This window comes from Anomalospiza imberbis, chromosome 18 (genome assembly GCF_031753505.1).
Source record: "Anomalospiza imberbis isolate Cuckoo-Finch-1a 21T00152 chromosome 18, ASM3175350v1, whole genome shotgun sequence".
Lineage (NCBI taxonomy): Eukaryota > Metazoa > Chordata > Aves > Passeriformes > Viduidae > Anomalospiza > Anomalospiza imberbis.
Genome location: NC_089698.1, coordinates 11,582,721 through 11,603,856, shown reverse-complemented (window position 1 = coordinate 11,603,856; position 21,136 = coordinate 11,582,721). Strand labels below are relative to the sequence as shown.

Here is a 21,136-nt window from a genome sequence, read left to right as displayed (position 1 = left end):
CCTATACGAAAACAACCCAAAATCACATGGAATAGATACACCTTTCATGCTCTTTACTAATTTTACAAGACATTGCAAGAAGTAAATTGGATATATTTTTCAAGTGATCTATTCCCTTTGGACCAAGAGTGTGAGGACACTGGAAAGTGTTGGTGTCTCTGATCAACCACCAAAAGCCCCAAATAAAACCAGTTCCCTGAGGAAGAAAGGTGGGAGTAGACACTGTGCTGGGCATCACAATCTGACACTGCAAATGCTGGACCCAGTCCTGTCTGCACTCCAGTCACAGGAGCAGGACCTCATAACCTTCATGTTAACCTGCACAAAGCTCACCACCTGCTCTCTTCTCACAACTCATTTTTCCCTTCTCAGTGTAGTATCTAAAAAATAATAAAATTGTTTCCATTGGAAAAGACCTTTGAGGTCATCGAGTCCAAACATTAACCCAGCACTGCCAAGCCCACCACTAAACCACATCCCTGAGTGCCACAGCTGCACCTTTTTTACATAATTCCAGGGATGGTGACTCAACCACTGCCCTGGGTATCCTGTCCAATGCTTGACAACCCAGTCCTGCTGGCCACACTCTGGCATATACAAGCCAGGATGCCACTGGCCTTTTCCACTCAGCAGTTTTCCAACTGCTCTTCCCCAAGCCTGGAGTCATGTTTGGGATTGTTGTGACCCAGGTGCAAAACTTGGCACATGGCCTTGTTGGACCTCAAATGATTGTCCTTGGACTATCAAATCCAGCCTGCCCAAACCCTTCTGCAGAGCCTTCCTGCCCTCCAGCAGATTAGCATTCCCACCCAACTCAGTGTCATCTGTGAATTCAGCTGAGGATGCCCTCTATCCCCTCATCCAGACAATCAATAGACATTAAACAGAACTGGCCCCTCTACTGAGCCCTGGGGAAGCCCACCAGTGACCAGCCCCAGCTGGCTGCAACTCCATTCACCACCACTCTCCAGGCTCAGCCCTTCGTTTCCTTCCCAGCTATGGAAGAAATGGTATTAATTTTTTCTTTTCCTTCCAAAACACCTTTCAGCAAAAATGAAAAGTATTTCAAATGTCAGCAAGATCTGCTTAAACTCTTACAGTCTAAGCAGAGCAGCACTCTGCTCTGTGCCAAGAAGAAAACTCGGGCACAAAGCATTTAAATGAAGGCTTGGAGCTGCCTGGTGAGCCAGTGCGTATCTACAAAGAGAGAGCAGTGCTGCTGAACATTTGGTCTTTGGCTCTGAGCACTGTCCCCCTAGGGCTCTGCATCAAGGCATCTTCACAGCTTTTCCATAACAGCAGCAACGCCCCCTAAAATGAGGTGAGACCCTCAGTGTGTAGTGTGCCCCTGACACAGCTCTTCCCTGCAGAGCCCCTGGCTCAGCCCCAGCCTGTTTCCAGCCCTGCTCAAAGCTGTGCTTTCAGCCTGAGCTCTGCTACGCAGCAGGACAGGGATGAGACATTCAGCCCCTTGCAGGGGAATTCTGTGCCAGTCTCTGGCGATGCCACCTGCCAGTTGGCAACTCCAGGCTCTGGAGATAAAGCAGGAAACACACTGGTTCAGCTGAGCAGCTGTGGCATGCATGTTTATTCCTCTATATGCACTTGGTTGCTTTGCCACAGAAAGCTCCCCATGGAGAACTGTGAAAATTCAAATTATTAAGTCCTGCCACTGCTTCTTGGATGAACTTTGATGGGCTGTAACTTAGCAGAAATGATCCCAGCACACCCAGCTACTCCCTGCCAGCTCCTAATCACATGGATAGGTGAGGGGTTCTGGGCAGCACAGTGCTTCCAGCTCCAAAGCTGGGAAGTGCTCCTGGGCCCCCTACAGATGAGGTGCATGCTCAAGGAGCAGACCTAGAGGCCCCAAATCTGCAATATTCATAAAAGCTGAGTTCACCAACCAGAGAGGATGACACAACTGAAATGAGCCTTTCCTTGCACCGAATGAGAAGGCTCAGGGCTCCCAAAGGGTATTAAAGGGATGAGCTGCTAATTCAGGTCTCCTCACAGATAGCCAGAGGGACCGGCTTAGTTCTGATGCTAAATCAGGGGACACCTGCCCTGCAGTGAGCCTGTCTCCTGTCAGGTAACACAGCAGGACTGAATACTCTCCTCAGGAGGTACGTGCTGTAATCTCAGGTGTTTAGAGCAGCACTCAGTATCAAGACTCAGACACCAGCCTCTCTCTCCACCATTTTCAGTTTGCCAGCCTCCCTCTCCGTGCAGGCTGCAGATGGTCAGCCTGGGATGGGACCTGTGGCATGTAGCAGGAAGGAAGCTGAAGCTGCACAGACGGCACCACAGCCCCTTCCCCAACCCCCAGCAGGTGCTCAGTCTCACCACAGCTCTCAGTGAGACATTTAAGCACACCTTGTGCTGGAAAGGAGAGGTCACCAGGTTAAAGCATCCCCTTGAAGATGCTGGTGAGCACTGTCAGCAGGGGCTCCACGGGGCTCAGGCAGCAGCAGGGAGCTCCAGCAGCACCAGCCTGCAAAGCCCAGCCACACATGTGGAGATAACGAGCAACACCACAGCTAATGAGGCCATTGGTGCCTGGGAGGGAAGAAGGAACAGTTACTCCAACAGAAAAGCACTTGTTCTCTCCCTGCCTAGGAGGACAACACCTTCCTTGCAACTCCATCCTGTATTTTACCTCAGCTTCTAACCACAAAACCCAGGTAAGCATCTTGGCATGCTCCAGGTAGCAATATGCTGAGCACTGAGTTCAGCAAAAGCCTCCCTCACTTCAGTGACTCTGTCTAAATAAGTGGTAATTATTTTGTTGAGGTAAGGATGCAAAAGCAGCTGGAAGCACAGGCTTGTCTAATCTATTTTTTATTTCACACACTTCAAAACCTGTCAGGGCCCTTTTCTTTTGCGCTGCCAAGACTTTTCTCAACTTATAATTCATTCCTCATCACAAGCACTAGGAAGATAAAGGAGTTTGCACTGTTTGGAGCAGGCTAACAAGCTCCTTAGCGAATAGCTGCTGACAAAGATGTCAAAAATATAAATTGTTTCATCTTAAGAAAACAAACAAGAGAAGATTAAACATTGCCTTTAGGATTGCTCTGCTCCCTACCAGAGGATGTGATTCAAAGCTTGGAAGAGGCAAAGTGCCTCAATACAAACTCTTATCATGCAGTCCCTGCTTGAAAAAGCCTCCAAGGGCAGCTGACAGGAAGCCCAGCCACCCCAGCTGGGGACATTATCCATAGATAAGAGGACCTGTTTTGCAGTTTACTGGCCTTAAGCAGGTGCTCTCAGAATAGATGCAGAAGCTGGTTTAAGGCTGCCAAGGGGCAGCTCACAAAACAAAACAGGCTGGAACACTGCTAGCTGAGGCCAGTGCTCCAGAAGGCCATGACTGCATCTTGATCCACTTTGAGACACCAAGTACTTGACTGTGACCCTCTGCTGTTCCTCTCAGATCTGACAGGATTCCAGTTCAGTGATGCTGATTCAAAAGCAGAACAGCCACTAAACACAATAACCACACAGAAACTCTTCTTCAGCAGAAGAGATCAGAGGAAAGTCAGCTTTTATTCCATTTACTCCTTTTCCCAAAGCCTGGCACTCCCCCTGCTGCGTCCAAATGGGCCTCAAAAGCAAGTGCACAATGGCACTGACCTTTCCTTCCACAGTAGCATCAGGTTCATTCTGCCTGCATGCAGGGTGTGTCACAAAGGTGGAAGAGAGGCATTTCCTGCTTTCTGACCAGCCAGTTCCTCAGCCTCTGGGAGGGTTATTCCTCTCAGTCCATTTTTGGGTCAATCTGCCCCACATTGGACACAATGATGGGAAGCATTTGAAAAGCTATAGAAAACAACGTGGGCCTTATTCAACCTGTGTAATTCCCCAGAAACACATGGTGTCTCAGCAACAAAAACATGGCACAAAGTATGGGAAAAAGGCCCTTTCCCAGACTAGCAGAGGCAGCTGCCTTTGGGTTTCAATGTCAGACTTCTGAGCAGAGCTTTGTTCTTGATCCCCTGAAATCTTTTGGTTTGCAGAGCCAACAGTTTGATGTGTGCACCTTTGTCTGAACTCTGCTGCAACTGAAAAACCGAGCAAGTCACAACCCATCCACTCATTTTACCAACAGTTCTTTGGGGTTTTAGTTTTTCAGAAACTGCAGTGGAAAGAGGGCCAAGTGGAGGCCAAAGGAACAGGTTTGATGTGTAACCAGATACTCGGAGACAACAGCCCAGAGTGTCTCCAGGTGCCCTTGCTTGGGTCTCAGCCCTGGACTGGCCCATCCCTCAGCTCCAGTGTTTGACAGAGTCACTGGCAGCCCCCAAAGCTCCTGCTAGCATAGGGCCAGGTGCTCTGGAGCTGGGTGAACGCTTGGCTCTCACAAGCAGGAGAGCAGAATGCACCCCCAGAGCTCCTTCCCAAGGTATGCAGCTCAGCCGGGGGCTGCAGGGCCAGTAAAAGCCAGGCTCAAATGAGGCCATGGAGATTAAGTGAGGTCGCCTACATGGACTCTCTGAAAAGCCTCTAGCCAGAAGCTTCAGCATGTCCCATGGTATAAATCTCTGCCTAGGTTTAAGATTAGACTTCATGTATTTGGAGTCCAATTCTGACATGAAAAGCCTCTAATGAGTTCCCTAGAGCTTAATCTACTTTATCCATGTCAAATTTGGATCATTAAATGGAAAAGAAAAAAGAAAGGTTGCAGTGAAAAGACAAAACAAAGCCAGTGCTAACAAGTACCAAGAGAAAAGGAAGAAGCAACATTTCCTCTAAGTGCAGCCACTCCTTTCCCCAAACCACAGCACTTCTGCTGCTACATCCAAACTGCCCTCAAAAGCAAGAGGTGAACAAGACTGCAGGCAAATGTCACACTCCTGTCTGGTTCTGAGGATGCATCTGATATGCCCTTTGATATAGTGTTCTTCAAGGGGAACAACACTGACTTTTGGCTGAGCTTTGCAAAAAAAGGCTTATTGTGGAGCTGTTTCAGAGACATGAGACAGAAAGGAGCTCGTTTGATCATGAAGCAACAAACAGCAACACTTCTTTGTTAGAGAAAAGTAAAAATAAAAAATCTCCACGTGCCAGTTCTGGGTATGGTGTCAGAGGACAAAAACCCTAATCACCCTACAGTTACCTTGAGCTCTTAAGGGAGTGTAAAGATATGAATAAGCATTTCAGAATGCCACCACATGGGCCTATGCATTGTCACAATAGACATTAGCTTCACTGCATGTCTGCTGAGGGCCATCAGCTGCAGTGCTCCAAAATCTCTCTGAGGCTGTGGGCTCCACTCCCTATTAACATTTTAGGCACCAAGGGACAAAATGTAAGAAGTTTTGCCTCACAAGCAGTAGTTTGCTCTGGATTAGATGTACCAGCATCTCTCCAGTGAGCTGGAATTAGGGCAAACCCCCAACCACACAGATTTCAAGTCCCCAGGCAAGGGAAAATTAAGAACAAATTAAATGCTCACTGCAAGCAGTTCACCAAACAAAAGAACAATGATAGTGTTTTTCTGCAATTCTTTTAATTTCTCCCAGCATAACTACACATCTTCTGGATACAATCTGTTTCTTTGCCAGGGCTTCATCATTCTCCCCTGAATTAACGATGCTGGAAAATCTCCACTTTTCATAGACTGATAGTCTCTGCTGAGCAGCAGAAGGCTGCACAATACTTGCTTATGCAATGACTGGTCCTGTGCCAGGAATAATAGCCTGTCTACTAGGAACAAGCAACTTACACACAAACCCCAAGTACTTTTCTCATTAAACGACTGAATTAAGTGACATAAACCCACCCCAAACCTACTACTCATACTGCACACTAATGTTAGCCTCCAAAACGAGTTAAATAATGCCACACCCTGGTGTTTGAGGAGCAGTTACCATGAGCGGGGAAGGGTGGCACGCTCTTATTCACCACCTCCAAAATACTCCTGACTCTATCAAGAGCTCTCCTTACAGGTCTAGGCAACAACAAGGACACCTGGAGCAGTCAAAGCACAGCTTGACCTGGAAAATACTTGCAGAGAGGCAGTGCTTTGGCTACTTCAGGCACCAGCACACTGCCGTCATCTGGCAGCTCCCCTGTCTGCAGGCATGAGCAGGTGAAGTCTCCTCTCACTTGCAAAGTGATCTGCACACACTGACCCATCAGCACTTCTTCAAGGCTGTTCCATGACCATGCTTTTAAAGTGGTATATCTGTACTTCCTTCCAAAGAATCACTGAAGGCAGGAGGGTCCCATAAAGTTTTATTTAATGTTAGAGGAGGAAGACCAGGTCTGTCCCAAATCAGTTTGGCTGCAATAAGGTGCAAGTCCAGATCTAAATTTTTGCTTTTGTCAGGATGGAAACAACAAAGGTCCCTGGGAGAACTCTTTCCCCACTTTTGACCCTTGCCTGAGAAATACACAACTGAATCACTGACACTTTCTGGTTGACCTCAGAATTCCATCCATTGCTGCCTTACCAAACTATTGCTCCACTGAGACATCAGTCTTCCACCCTTACTTACATTTTACTGGCAAAAGAAATAGGACACATCTATTTTACAGGAAAGCTCACTGTAAAGCTCAAGTGTCAAAGAGATACAGGCTGGACAGTTATCCTGCCTATCAGCACCAGAAATTCACATTTCCTGCTCCATTCTGCCCTTCTAGAAGAGGTTTTCTGAAGAGCACTGAAAAATGAACTGAAGTACAACTTTAGGATCAAATATAAGTTAGACACACGTGGAGAGAAGAACTGCACATGTATGGGATGAAAGCACCTGGTCATTGAAAGATCCTACAGTTCTATGCAAAGCAATTTTTTTTCAAGTAATACTCTAACTTTTCTCTGATGTTATGCCTTGTTTTCACACAAGAGCACAAGTGTGGTTTTGACCCTGGAAGACTAGGTGAATTTCCACTTGCACCTCTCCGCACACCATTTTGGACACCTATGGTACAGATTCACTGTCCCACGGGTATTTCAAAGGCACCTACACTGGTGTTATCAAAGGGGCAAGTTTGGAACAAGGCTTTAGGCCAGTGCTTGTCTCCCTCTGTCAAAAGCAGGAAACTATGGAGAGCCCTGAACCCACTGAAGAGCATGAGATTTATAAGCCCACACACAGTGTGATGGCAAAGAATGAAATGCTGCAATCTGTGATTAAAAAAAAAAGTGACAAATAAGTGCAGATGTTAAAAACAGCTGCATCTCTCCTTAGTATCTGCCATCCCAAGGAAACAGATTGCTTAAGTTACTGAACTGAGGAATCTGCATTATCTAAGTGCATTTGCCCAACTAGCCATGTAGCGGGGAAACGCAGCATCCATCAGCAGCTGGAATAACGCAGCCGTGTGGGAAGCCAGCATTCTGGGAACACTGAAGAAGAAAGACAATAAGGTGAGTATTTTCATGGTAGTTTATAAAGCCCTTGAGTTTACGGACTTTATAGCAGAAGTTACATTTCTTGCATTTTTCTTTTCCAGAGGGTTCTGGTTTCTTGAGCTTCATTCTCATCCTAACAGAGCCATCTAGTGGGTGAAACCTCCTCTGTGAGAAGGAATTTTGATTTATCACACTGTAAGTATACAAATATCACAGGAAGGCTCTGGAAAGCAGCCTGTAACAAACTAGCATTCAGTTACTCCAGTTAGAAATTGCTAAGTGACTTTTGTCTTGGCTGGGACTTTCCTACCAGCATGAAACTTCAAGATTTTAAACACTAAACTCATAGTATCTTTCTGAAGAGTTCATCCTAGATCAGCCTCAACCTGAAGCCATAGTGCAAAGCTTTTTGTTTATACAAAATCCAGTATCTTCTTCAAAGCTGATATGCATTAGAGAAGTTATTCCAAACTTCTTAAAGCAGATCCAGTTTGTTCCATCAAACCTGAGGAGGGTTACTATTTGTCTCCAAAATTCATGGTTGTCCCCCACCCTCAGTGCTGCTGAATGCCACATCCACTGCTCCTGAGAGAACAGCAGCTTGGCATTGCTCAAGAACAGGGACTTTAAGAGGTGAGCCAGTCACCAGCAGTGGAAATGGTCCCTGTTTGTGAGGACTGCCATCTTTTGGACATATTCCTCATGAGGCGTAAGATGGCACTAGAATGCTTTTATAGTTAAGCTCAAGTATCCTTTAAACACATTCTAAGGAGGTTTCCATTGCAAACATTTAAGATCATTACCACCCAGAAGAACATGCAGCAGGGCTTACCCTAGTGATGCGAGACCAAATACAGCTTTATTTACACACAATTCAACAAGTTAATACATTAGTTCAACTTTCCTGTCTGCACACAAGAGAGTCTTCACAGCATCCGAGCAGGAAAGCAAGAGCAGTTCTTTTGTGTGTGTACAGACTGGTAACTGCCCAGATGCAAGAACGTGATTAGGTACACAAGGGTTACATTGAAACATTTCCACCATTTAAGTCAGTAAAAACACCCACGCTACACTTTAGTGAAGTTACAACTATATTTGGCTTCCTGCAGATCAGCTCATCTATACACAACTGTGTCTAGATAACAAGATCAAAAGCTGAAGTTGATAGTGAGTTTTGTTCAAAACATCAGCATTAGGATTGAGCTGTGTTTAATGGATAACTATTTATAAAACTTTCCTCATACATCTGCACTGCCTTTCAAATCTACAAAGCATTTCAAACTTATCCTGGAAAATGCCTATTTTGTTCTGTCATCTTGTCCCAGACAGAGGGGAAAACTGCTAAGAAAGTCAGAATAGATTTTTTTTTTCACTGCAAATATAGATTCAGGCTATCAAAGTTGTGTGTTCCTAATGAAAAATTCTCCCCATATCCAAAGAGAAAGATAAGAAATGCAAGAATACAAGTTCAATATAGAGATTTAAAGATAGACCTCTATTTATTGTAGGTCCATATAAAGCTAAAGAACATGGTGCTCTGCTTCTCAGGAAGCTGCCTCTGTTTTGCTGTATTTTCCATAAATGCAGCTGCTAGTAAGACTTTATAATGTATGACTTAAAATTTTTCATTAAGAATGTCTTCTAATCCTTTAGAGAATAAAGGACAGCAGGACTAAACAAGAAAAAAAGAAACAATGATCTTCAAAAACCAATGCATCACACAAAGTGGTCAAAACTAGATATAATAAAGTCCACTATATTCCAAAGCTGGCTTGAGTTTGAAATCAACCTACAGTGTATTTGCCCAAGAATTGTCCTGTCAGGTAAAAGCAGACGAGTTTTTGTCAGAAATATTTATTAAACAAAACTGATACCAATGCAATGCACACGTAGTCAAGTTAACACCCCTAATAAAAAAAGCAATTCGGCCGAGACCAAAATTATCTTCGCTTCTGGAAGATGTTGCCACGGCCCATACCACGGCCTCTTCCTCTTGCAGCCACTGAAGAAAGAAAACATCAGGGATGACATGAATTTGACATACCTGCATATTTATCTCAACAAGTGACAAGCAAAACATCAACAAAACTCAAGGTCTCCTACTCAGAAGCAAGGAAGTGCTCAGAAAGTTATGTGAGAGCAAGAAGTGTTCTGTGAGAAGAACCAGAACCTAATGGTCCCACAGTCTGGCTCCTCAGGACAACTGCAGTAGATATTCATACATCTCATGTTCCTTCTGACACACAAACCTGTGTCACCCAAGAGATTTGAAACCCCACGCTCTTTCAAGGTTTTGCAACACTCAGTAAGTTACTCCCCCACATAAATGTCACTGCACACTGAAGTTAACCAGGGACTTTGTGGCACATGACTGTTACTCTACCTAATAACTAGACTGATCCCCTGAGAAAGGCACAAATGAGAGTGAACTACAGAAAAGGTAATAATTACAGCTCCCCAGTAGCTTAAGTACCATCTTTCTAACTAAAGCTGTTTTCCTACAACAGCTCAACAAGAACACCTGAATCCTCCCCTAAGCATTTCAAACAGCTGGTGGCCACAGCAGCAGGAAAACAGAACTCTTAAATTTAACAGAAAGGCTCTGTTTAATAAGACCACTCACTACCTCTAAATTACTGTAGCATCAATAGTACACATTCAGGTAATTGGGACAATTTGAGTCTTGACTCTCACTGTAAGATAAAATATATGGAAAAACACTGTATGAACCAGTAATCTTTTCACTTCTTACTGCTTAATCTCCTCAGTGACAGAGATGAGTTTTCCAGTTCTACAGAAAAATAGGGGGAGAGATCATGAACAAACTGTACATACCTTGAGCTTTGAGAATAGCTGCTTTCCCTCGCCCAGCTCCAGAACCCTGGTTTTTATTCTTCATGCTCTTTAGCATAGGAGCATTCTTCAACATATCTGGTAAGATGAGAAACCGTATCTTGCTGCCCCTGATGTACACCTGCTCGAGCTGTGCCACCCGTCCATCTCTGTATGTCACTGTTATGTTGGACATCTGGAAGGTCAAAATCAGTCAGTGCTCAGACAGGCCTCAGCAGGGACACAAGGCATCACGACCAGTTAAATGCACCCCATGCCTGCTGCCCAGGACTTTTGCTTTCTCACCAGTTAACAAATTAGCTTTATCAGCATCATTATTTTTGTTTTCTTATATGCAAATAGTTTTAATAAAGCTATTCTAGTACTAACTATTACAAAAGCATTCTGATGTCAATGATAACTTGCCTGAAGTCAAAGTTAGGCCCTCTTGGAATGACTATAGTAATGTGCATTAAATGAGCTTCAGTTTCTTAAATCAATCATTCTTACACTCAGTGGCTTTAAACAAAGAACTCTGGAAAAACTGTTCACAGGACAGACTCTTAAAATCTCTGATCCTATTGAAAGGGATGCCCAATCCTACTCTGAAACTGGAAATAAGCTCTGGACTCTTTGCAGCATTCTGTAATGCTGAACCCACTTCATCACGGTAAAAAACAGCAGCAGTACAGGTTTTTTTAATCCCAGAACTAAAGGCAACAGTCTTTTAATCAAGTTTTCAGCCTTCGGAGGCCCAGATCAGCCAACCTTCTTTCCATCCTTGTGAAACAAAAGATACCTGACAATTCATGTTGTCCTCAGCTTCGATGAGTTTGCCTCGATAAACTTCTCCTGTATTGGTCTCGCAGGTCACGATGTGGCCCTCGGCCTCGTGCAGGACCTTGATTGGCACTCCAATCGACATGGCTGCAGTGCTGTGGCTCTACACCTGAGGCACAAGCAAAACAAAGGCTTTTATTACAAAGGAAGATGTAGAATAAACTCCAGTTACACACTCCATCATCCCTTCCAGTAGTGTAAAGCACCAATTTTCTCACATTTTTAACACAGCGTGTGTTTCGACTATGCATCAATAACAGTTCTCTAGAGACGTGCCCATAAAGACTTTAAACATCACCAGCCAGTCTTTTCCAGGTCTCTTCTGGGAAATTCACTTTTAAGGACCACAACAGAAGCCACTCGTACCTCCACGGGAAGAGCCCCAGGTAGATCCCATAGCGGTACGGCCCCGCGGGCAGCACCGGGCCCTTCCGTGAGGGAGCCGGGGCCACCCAGCCCTCCCGCACCTCGCCGCTCCGAGCCGGCCCCCTCCAGCCCCTCAGGGGCTGCGGCGCCGCTGGGGCGCCTCCCCGGAGCGCCCAGGGAGCGAGCGTGCCCCGCAGGGAAACGAGACCGCCGTGCCGCACTCACCGCCCGCGCCGCGCTCCCCTAATGGCCTCCGCCGCCTCCCGCCCTGCTCCGCGCGCCGGAACCGGAACGCGGCGCTGGGGGCGGCGCGGCCTCGTCCCGTCCGCTCCCGCCCGGGGCCAGCCCGGCAGCCCCGCGGTGCCCCGGCTCCGGGGCAGGCCTGCGCGCCCCCCGCTCGCCGTGTCATGCCCCTGCCCGCCCGCACGCCCCGCCGCTCTCCTCGCCGCCACGGCGCGGGGCAAGCGCCCCGGGGCCCGGCCCCCCTCAGCCCCCGCCTCCGGGAGGAGCCAGCGCCGGGCCCCGGGGCCGCGCCGCCGGCTCGGCGGGGCCGGCAGTGAACGGGCGGCGGGTGCCGCCACCGCCATGAAGAGCCCCCGGGAGGCCGGCGAGCCGCCGCCAGGTCAGTGCGGCCCGCCCGGCCCTGCGGGGCCTCTGCGGGCAGGGGGCGGCGGGGAGGCGGAGTCCGGCCCGCGGAACGGGGCAGGGAGAGCGCCCGGCGGGCGGCGAGTGCGGGCCCCGCCGGAGCTCCCGGCGGCCTCTCGGTCCTGCCGAGCCGCGGTGCCCGCAGCAGCGATGTGCACTCACCGGCTCCGTCGGTAAGGTCGTGGCGGCGGGGAGCTGGCCAAGCGCAGAGGGCTTCGCAGGGGGATTTACAGGCACGGCATAGACGGGCTGGTCTCGTCTCGGGACAGCAGACAGCCATCGCTGAAGAGCTCTAGGTGTGTTGGGAAGCAGGTGACTGGAAGCTGGACGGCCAAGAAAACTTGTTATTGCTCTTTGAGGCTTTCACGCAGAAAACACGTACCCCTTCGTTAATGCGGGACTTGGTAGAGGCCCTGGCTGTTTACAAAAAGGGGACAGATTCATCATTTACTAAGAAAAAATTATGATAAAATACTTGAGAAGTCCTGGTTTCAAGACAAATGGGAACTGGTTCTCTTTTTTTTCTTTTTTTTTTGTCATGATACTTGAGAGCACCTTAAGCTAGATTAATTTAAAAGACTGAATATATCAACTGGTATGCTCTTCTTTAAAGTCATGATTAAACAGGGGCACAACTAGGAAAAATATAACAACATTATCTAAAAAGTTCTATAAATATTACCCCAAAACTAAACAAGTCCACGTGATGTCAAATGCATTTTTATTCCCATCATAAAATGTAGAGTACCTTGTTAACCAAACTTCTCGGAGGCCTTTACTAGATCAAAGGTTATTGAGAAAAGCCCATTGTGGTTAACTTGTTTTGATCAATGCTGAAGTAGTAATGACAGGCACAACTCTCCAAGTCCTGCTGGTGGTGAAACTGAAACCACCTCATTGCCAACTCCGTAAAAATAAAAAACTGAGGCAGAGGATGGAGCTTGCATTTTGGGACTTCTTGGCAGAGATTATTAATTTTCCCTCTCTGTTGAGGTTTTGACAGAATTAACGCAAAAGGACAACAGTTTAAATTCTCTAAATTACCATCCCTGAGAAAAAAGACTTCTATAGAAAAGGTTAAAATCTGTGGGGCTTCTAAGAGATTCCTGCCCAGAGATGAATGTTTTCTCCCAGTGTGGTTTAACTCCTCTTGTGGCATAGAAGTACAGTCAGTCACAAGAGAAAAGATGAATACCTGTGTCTTACCTGCTGTTATCCAGGAGGAGACACAGCTTCAATTGAGGGGTGGTGGGTACATCACCTCACAAAAAAAAAAAAAAAAAAAGAAACTTCCAAGGGTTCCAAGGGAAAAGGGAATGGAAAGCCAGTGATCTAGGTATGGAACAATGAAGGAGTATGAGATTTATGAGATTAAACCAAATGCTGACTTGTACAGGAATACTAAATGTATGTTCCTCTAAGAAAGAAAAAAATCCACCTGCCAGTCAGACAAAACCGCGTTCCTAAGTTTCCATGGTTGTAGTGCTGAGAACAGGCTGACTTTTAGTGGCATGGAAAAACATTCCTGTATGGATTGACATTGTTTGTGTTCTGCTCACACAGTTGACTGCATCCAGCTGAAAGTGCCAGTGATTCAGCAGCTGTACCACTGGGACTGTGGGCTGGCCTGCTCCAGGATGGTGCTTCAGTAAGTGGCTCTCTTAGAGTGGGAAATCCCATTCCATGGGGAGGGGTAGCAGGAAGCAAATCCCAGGGAGAAGAGGTGTGTTGAAGCAGCCATGAGTTCAGTCTTAAAGAGAGCAGCAGTTTTTGAGTACCCATAGACAGTGACTGCTGCTTGGGCCTGGCCCAGCTCTCCAGCAGGAGCAAGGAAAAACATAAACTGAACTTCGGACTCTTTTGAATAATTGACTAATTGCACAGATGCAGAATACCTAACTGGCTGTATGAACTTTGCAGGCTGGCATGCATAAGCTCATAGAAAGCGTTGCCTCTTTTCTGTTGTTACAATTCAGAAGCCATAGTTAGCTGTGACTCATCTGATTTCTTTTTGTGTTTTCAAGTGATGGGTAGGTGTATCCCAGTTTATGAGTGTGTGCTGTACCTGTACTACCTCTGTCCTGCTGAGCCCCAGCCTGTGGGATGAGTGTTTGTGTTCCAGGAGTAGTTTCAGCTTCAAAATTGTGTTGCCCTCTGGGGTTTTTTTGTTTATTTTTGTTTTTACCGGTTTTTGAACTAGTAGCTGTCCTGCTGAACTCCTCTTTCCTTCCACAGAGGAACATGAGCTTAGGTGCAGGAGAAATACCTATTTAGATGTCCACTTAGTAGATATGAAGCAGAAGATTTTCATTTCTCTCCATCCCTTCTGCCAAGACGTTAGTCCGTGTGCTGGTAATTTCCCATCTTGACTACTGTAACCTCTATTCCCTTTACCTCTTTGCCACTCTAGTCTGCCCAAAACTCAGCTTCCAAGATTAATCTTCTTACCCTGCTGATCTGACCTTGTTTGCCCTGCATCCTCAATTCCAGTCGCTTTTTATTTTTTATCATTTACTTCTATTTGTTTTCTTATTTTCAGAACTCCCTGTAACTACCTTGCCCTGCCCTTTTGCAACCTGTCCCAAGCTTTCTCCTGACTTCCGTCTCCCACATTCTTCCTTTTGTGTCATCAGTGCCTAAGACAAGTTACTTTGAATATTTACTGAATTCCTTTATGGCTCCTCCTTTTAAAATCCATCTATTGTGTGAAGGAAGTTTTAGTCTTTAACTCTTCTTTCTGTGTTGGCTCTAATACACTTGTACATTACACTGTAAACCCTTCAGGACAGAGTTCTATACCAGCTTGACTCTGGTACAGCACCTGTACACTTCTAGCACTCTAAAACAGTCAAGGCACCACACATTTCCAATTTTAAAAAGTCAGCAATAAATCCAGTTAAATATTCCCTATTCCCTTCCCTTAAATTTCTGTCTCTTTTGTGGGTTGGTTTGGTTTGGTTTCTTTTTGGGTTTTTTTTTTTTTTGGTTATTTCTTAGCCAAGCCTGTTGTTTCAGTTTTTATGTGCTGTGATGTAGAGGCTTGGGCTACAGCACACATTTTGCTTCTCCTAAGATCTGTGCTTCCCTTCCGCTGCCTTTCTTGATACTATAGGTACCTGAATCATTTGGACAATGATGAGTTTCAGAAAGCCATCCAGGAACTCCAGTTAACAAAGAGTATCTGGACTATTGACCTGGCCTACCTAATGCGGCACTTCGGAGTTAAGCATAAATTTTGCACCCAGACACTTGGAGTGGACAAGGGCTACAAAAATCAGGTCAGTATTCTCATCTACAGGGGGAGAGCAGGCAGCTTTAAAAGCCTGAGTGTCATGCTGTAAAAGCTCTGGTGTGTTACTGACAGTCAACCACGGTTAATTTGACCTACTGCCAAAACTGGCAGAGATCTGTTCCAAAGGCAATACAATCCCGTATTGATTCCATCTTTCGAATTTTTAAAAGTTTACATGTAGTGTTCATGAAAGGTTCCAGCCTATTTGACAGCCTTGGAGACTGAAGCCCTGTATTTATCTACAGAACAGGTACAGCCTGGGCAGCAGCAGTGTATAGCTTCCACACTTTCCCCACCACCGTGCCTCAGCCTTGACCTGGAAGATCCACCTCTAGAGGTGAGAGGGGAACTCAGCCTCCCATCCACTGAGAGCTTGGCCTCTCCAGGACTGCCAACAAGGGGCCAAGGAGGGCCTGTAGCAGCGGTGACTTTAATGCAAGCTCCTGCCCAGTTTCCCCTGGGAAGCCAGACAGGCTTCTCTTATGTAGGCAGCTGAACAGCCACTGGATAGAAACTGCAACGGTAACTGACCAGGAGCAAATTTGACTTGTAATGCAGAGCAGAAATCCTTGTCCTGTTTCCAGCGAACTAAAGGAGAGATCTTTTATCCCATAGCCAGAGCTCCAACTTATGCAGGCCCTTGCTAGCAGACTCTAAGTGGTGGATTACCCAAGGTAAACACCATTCCAGTTCAGAACTTCTGTTATTTCCACAGTCATTTTACAGGAAGCACTTTGACACAGAAGAGAATCGAGTGAATCAGCTCTTTGCACAAGCCAAAGACTGCAAGGTGCTGGTGGAGAAATGGTAAGCTGTACTCTTTCTCTATGGAGATTCTGTGGGCCCCTGCTTGCCTTGGAGGCACAAGCTAAACTGCTGAAAGAGACTGAAATCAAGCCGTAAGCCTTTTTTTACTGATAGTGTCTTTCTCTTATATCTGTCTCATGCACATGAAGAGCTAATAATGAAGCTTGAAGAAAAATTAGTCATGACGCAAAATAAGTGATATGAAAATGCTGATAGGAGCTGACTGTGTTTTGAATTTGGTTTTCCATTACACTTAGGCAGTAGGGAGTGCCTACAGCACTCTAATTGGCCATTGCTGGAATTAAAGAGAATGCTGTGTGGGTACAGAACTCATTGTTCCCAGAGCTATGCAAACATTATGGATCTCTGTTCCCAGACAAACATGCAAAGTACAAGTTAGCATAGGAGCTTTTGTCAAGGAGACCATGAAATAAGGAACTCCATGAAAGAAATGCAAACCCAGAAGAAATGGAAAAACTGCAGAATTTTCATAATCAGCAGTGAAATTCTATTGGGAAATGACTAAGCATCCCTTTTTATAGGGAAGCTGGGTTTGTATTCCTGCTGTTGAAGGTAAATGATTAGGGGTAAGCAAAGAAGAGAGGATAGGGGGCAGCCACAATAGCATTTGAGTACTGGAGCGTAACTTACATTTAGCAGAATTGAGTGTCCTTTCTAACATCCGTGGAGTCACCTTCACTTTAATTACAGCTGTGACAGGACAGAAGGGATACTCAGTCCCTCTTGCTTTTGCAGTCATAAGACTGTGGCCTTGATCAAGGCAGGGACAGAGGGCGTATCTACCTGTGCATCAGAGTGGGGAAGTGACACTGGGAAGGGTTAAATAAAAAGCACGTGAGTTCAGTCGGCTGGTGCACACAGCACAGACATGTGGAACAGATCCAAGCGATGAGTTTCTCACGCATGTGGAACACACCATCTGCCTCAGTGAAGGACAGCTTTTAACAGATGAGGTTATAGGTGATGTTTGGTGAATACGTACTTTCTGTAGAAATAAAGCCTCAAGAGTATCAGGTTATTCAAAATTTCGGCTAGGAGAATCACAGTCCTGTGTGATTTGGGCACATCTTAATTTGGTTAGTGGTTGCACAACATTTAACCACTCAGTTGACAAAGATTTGGTGTTTCAGAGATAAGCTTTTCTAACAGCAAGAGAGAACTCTTCACTTAAAATTTTCCAGAAGTCTCTCAAGTTACTGAGTGAGTTACCAGCTCCTTTAATTCTCTTCTCTGGGGCATCTGATGTGTCATCTCAGAATGTGTTACTGCAGAATCCAGAGCTGTTGATCTGCATTTCAGCAGCAGCAATGAAATGAAAATGCCTTGAATGCTACAGGTTCTGTCAGGCTTCGTCCATAGCAAAGGCTGCAGGGTTTACCAGCAAAGAGCTGTACCTGTGAATACAGAATTGTATCTCTAGTGTATGTATAGTACATCTATAAAGTGCCAGCTGCACTGTCCACCATCAGGCACTTTGTTTACACCAGCCTCTTTCAATAAGTGTGTCTTTTTCCTTGCAGCACAGTAACCGTGCAAGACATCCAAAACCACCTGTCCCAGGGTCACATAGCCATTGTCCTTGTGAACGCAGTCCTGCTACTGTGTGATCTTTGCTCGAGTCCTGTCAAATACTGCTGCTTCCTTCCCATCGGACAGAAGTGCTTCTGCAGGAGCCCTGACTACCAGGGCCATTTCATTGTGTTATGTGGCTACAACAAAGCCTCAGGGAGTATTTACTACAACAACCCTGCCTATGCTGACCGTGAGTAGCCTGCCCCTTTTAGATGGATTCTCAGCCAGTGCATTGCTAACGAGTCTGACACAGAGCCACAGCTGGACCTCCCCTCACAGTGCACAGGCATTTCAAGCATCACTACCCAATTTTGCTACATTAATTAGATCAGTGCTGCATTTTGTGGTGTGATTTAGTTGAAGAATTCAGATAGGCATTTTAGCAGTTGCCTTGTTTGGCTTTCAGATGGGTTTGTGAGAGATGCTGAAATGCCCAAGTGCAGAATATAGCAGAAGGACCAGTTTGGTACCTATCTGCAGCATTACTTCAGTGAGCTCTTTAAGGTGAAAAAATCTACCTGAGTAAAGCTGTAACCTAAGCTGCTGGGTGTAATCTCTATACTAGTTTGGTTTGTGGATGTTGTTACATCCCATGTAAGAACCTTTCACCAGCAAATCCTTCTGAATTTTTTGTAACATTTTGTTCCTCCTTCCCAGGAACATGCTGCACCAGCATCAGTAACTTCGAGGAAGCCAGGACAAGTTACGGCACGGATGAAGATATTCTGTTCATCTACACAGACAGCTGACACCCACCCAGGACACTCCTGATCCTTCCTGCACAGCCTGCAGGGCAGCTGGCTGCTCGTCTCAGGACTCCCCTGCACACACCTCGCTCCTGGACTGCAGTGGGACCTTCCACAAGGGAGGCTTTAGAGACATTGACAGGACTATATTGCAATGCTGTCTTTATCTTTTTTTTTTTTTTTCTGATGGTGTATCTGATTTTGCGATATCCGTCTTTGGTTTTTTCTTCCCCTAATTTTCAAAATTGCACATTTGACAGCAGTTCTAAAATAGAGGCCCAGAGCCTGTTCACTTTCAGCTTATTTTCAAATTAAACACATAAGAAAAAAGCACCAAATTGATGAACTTTAACACTTGGTAATATTTGCATAGGTTCAGGTAAACAAAGAAAAAAATAGAAAATACCTGTTTCTCTGTCAAAGCATGAAGGGCTGCTTTTCATACAATATCTATGGATTTGAAGTTCAACAGAATATTATAAAAGGAAAAAAATAATTTAAACCACTTTTAAATAACAAAAAAAGCCTTGCTGGCTCATCAGTATTGTCTGCAATGTAGGAAACTTCCCATGTACCAAATTCACAGAGATTTAGCATTTATGCAACTGCAATACTAGAATTACTCCCTTGCACTACAAACTCAATCTCTTTTGGCTAAATCTCTTGGATGACTGCTCAGAGCTCCATATTGCTCCAAAACTTTAGGTGGAAAGATTTCATTTGCACTGAAGTCTTTACTGCTCTTTGCAAAAAGCTCTGAATGTTATGCCACCCACACGTGTCAGTTTCTGCAGAATCCATTCTAAATATGAACATTCTAAATATTTAAACTTATTAAGCAAATGCAGAAAATTATCATCCACAGTAATGGTATGTATTTTGTGTGTAAAGTGTAAATATCTGACAGCATCTACTGCATTGTATCAAAATGCTAAATCATAATTTGAGACAAATTTTGCTGTTAGTATTAGTTCAGTGACCTTCTCAGAAGAGCTAAAATCAATTAAGAAAAGAGGAAATACAAATATACCTTCTACAAGTAAGAAGGCAGGAACTTAGATTTTTCTAGCTGTTATACTACAGCTGTATTTGGATTAAGTTGTTGCTGTACTGAGACATTAAGTGAAATTGGAGCAGCCCATTCATAGCCCTTTCCTCTGTTACCTGAGGAGCACTCTGAAGTGTAAGAAAAAGCCACTTATTTCAGCTTCATCCATCCTCATTTCTTATAATTATCAATCTTCAGTCCTGCCTATATGAAAGTAAGTAGGAAAATCAGCACTCCTATAAAACTAGGAAAATTTCCACTTAAGACAGAGATCCCACATCTCTGGCATGGTTTTAGGAAAAGAACTGTTCAAGTTCTGAAACTGTGTGGCTATAATAAATAGGAATCTACTTTCAGCATAGAAAGATTTTTTACCAAGATAAACATTTTTATCAGTTGTTGACAAACTGAAAAGTACACAGTGTTGACTAAGTACTTAGTGGAATCAAGAATGCTCCCTTCTACAAAGGCAGAAAACAGTAACAGACATCTAAAATGCAGTAAACCTTAAAAAATTCCAAACAAAAGCGCATGACAGGAAATTTTGTGTGTCAAATTTTGCTTATCATTGGTGAAGTTTAAATACATTCTGGCAGTGATGAGCAGCAGGTAGGATGTGATTTGTGTAGAACCAGTCCATCAGTGCCACCAGCAGCATCCCACCAGAAAAAAGGTACAAAACTTGTTGTAGAAAATGCCTTTCAACTCCTCTGGAGTAAATAACCAGAAGACTCTTGATCTGGGAAGTTTTATGTCCAGGGCCAAAATTGTGATGTTTGATTTTGAGAGAGTGTGTTAGCTCTGTTAATTATTAACAGGTATGGAAGCTACAGGCTGTTAGAGTACCTCTTTAACCCATCCATTTTCAGCTAGGTAGTTCATTTAATACTATTAAACTACCACAGGATTTATCTTAGAGCAGGCTTGATTAGTTGAATAAAAATAATTCTTACAAAGGCTCGTAACTGGCATTCAGCATCTTACTGTTTCCATTACCAAAAGTGAATCCTGGGCATATAGAAAACATGAACTTAAGGGCAAGCTTAGTGTTCTGAAGTGCACACACAGGTGTAACAACACTGACTGCTGAGTGTTGGGCACCCAGGGTTTAAATGCTTCAACAAAAGTGAAAGATAAACAAAGCTATCTAAGCTAATGCAGACAAAAGGAGAGGTCCACTATTACAACAGGATCTCATACAGCTGCCAAATGGAAGATGGCTGTGAGAGATGAGAACACAAGGAAGAATCAAAAAACAAGTGAAAAGACTGAGTATATGACAAATTCAACTGCAAAAGCAGCTCACTGCACAAGCAACCAGAACACCTGCATTTTCTGAAACTTTGTTTCCTATTACAAGATTGTCTATCAAAACACTCTGAAAATGTTTTGTTGCTTTGTTTCTGTCAGGATGTCAATAGCAAAGGAAGGGGATTTTACATGCAGGGATTTTATACATAAATATATTTTTATTTGTAATGAAGCCATTCTCAATAAAGGTTAAGCTCACAAATAACCTGGTAACATAATGTAGCAAATGCATTTATTAACAAATTTATTAGAAAAAATGTTTTTCAAAATCTGAAATTGTAATTTAGAAAAAC

General features: G+C 44.7%; 2 protein-coding genes across 6 annotated transcripts; one reads left to right on the top strand and one right to left on the bottom strand.

The window, feature by feature from the left end:
- Positions 1-8,202: 8,202 nt before the first annotated feature.
- On the bottom strand, positions 8,203-11,742 carry SNRPD3 (small nuclear ribonucleoprotein D3 polypeptide). Of its 2 annotated transcripts, XM_068209085.1 has the most exons (4): positions 11,627-11,742; positions 10,995-11,144; positions 10,199-10,391; positions 8,203-9,365 (listed from the first exon to the last, which is right to left on the bottom strand). In XM_068209085.1, the coding sequence occupies exons 2-4, from the start codon at positions 11,118-11,120 to the stop codon at positions 9,304-9,306; spliced, it is 381 nt and encodes a 126-aa protein (XP_068065186.1). In that variant the 5' UTR covers positions 11,121-11,144; positions 11,627-11,742; the 3' UTR covers positions 8,203-9,303. The 2 variants fall into 2 exon arrangements, with proteins under 2 accessions (XP_068065186.1, XP_068065185.1); XM_068209084.1 differs by lacking the exon at positions 11,627-11,742 and having other exon boundaries at positions 10,995-11,186.
- Positions 11,648-21,048, top strand: GUCD1 (guanylyl cyclase domain containing 1). 4 transcript variants are annotated; one of them, XR_011005091.1, is made up of 7 exons: positions 11,648-12,023; positions 13,610-13,694; positions 15,159-15,324; positions 15,584-15,675; positions 16,054-16,145; positions 17,687-17,928; positions 18,396-21,048. XR_011005091.1 is itself a non-coding variant. In XM_068209081.1 (7 exons), the coding sequence occupies exons 1-7, from the start codon at positions 11,987-11,989 to the stop codon at positions 18,485-18,487; spliced, it is 801 nt and encodes a 266-aa protein (XP_068065182.1). In that variant the 5' UTR covers positions 11,772-11,986; the 3' UTR covers positions 18,488-21,048. The 4 variants fall into 4 exon arrangements, 3 of the variants coding, with proteins under 3 accessions (XP_068065182.1, XP_068065183.1, XP_068065184.1); XM_068209081.1 differs by having other exon boundaries at positions 11,772-12,023; positions 15,589-15,675; XM_068209082.1 differs by lacking the exon at positions 15,584-15,675 and having other exon boundaries at positions 11,776-12,023.
- The last annotated feature ends 88 nt before the right edge of the window (positions 21,049-21,136 follow it).

What these genes read in the sequence shown, in the direction of transcription:
- SNRPD3 (XM_068209085.1), bottom strand. Translation starts at nt 11,120, where the DNA reads ATGTCGATTGGAGTGCCAATCAAGGTCCTGCACGAGGCCGAGGGCCAC. An exon ending in AGGACAACATGAATTGTCAG is followed by an intron (nt 10,392 to 10,994) that starts GTATCTTTTGTT and finishes TTGACCTTCCAG; the next exon opens with ATGTCCAACATAACAGTGAC. An exon ending in AGCTATTCTCAAAGCTCAAG is followed by an intron (nt 9,366 to 10,198) that starts GTATGTACAGTT and finishes TTCTTTCTTCAG; the next exon opens with TGGCTGCAAGAGGAAGAGGC.
- GUCD1 (XM_068209081.1), top strand. Translation starts at nt 11,987, where the DNA reads ATGAAGAGCCCCCGGGAGGCCGGCGAGCCGCCGCCAG. An exon ending in TGCTCCAGGATGGTGCTTCA is followed by an intron (nt 13,695 to 15,158) that starts GTAAGTGGCTCT and finishes TTGATACTATAG; the next exon opens with GTACCTGAATCATTTGGACA. An exon ending in CAACCCTGCCTATGCTGACC is followed by an intron (nt 17,929 to 18,395) that starts GTGAGTAGCCTG and finishes CCTCCTTCCCAG; the next exon opens with GAACATGCTGCACCAGCATC.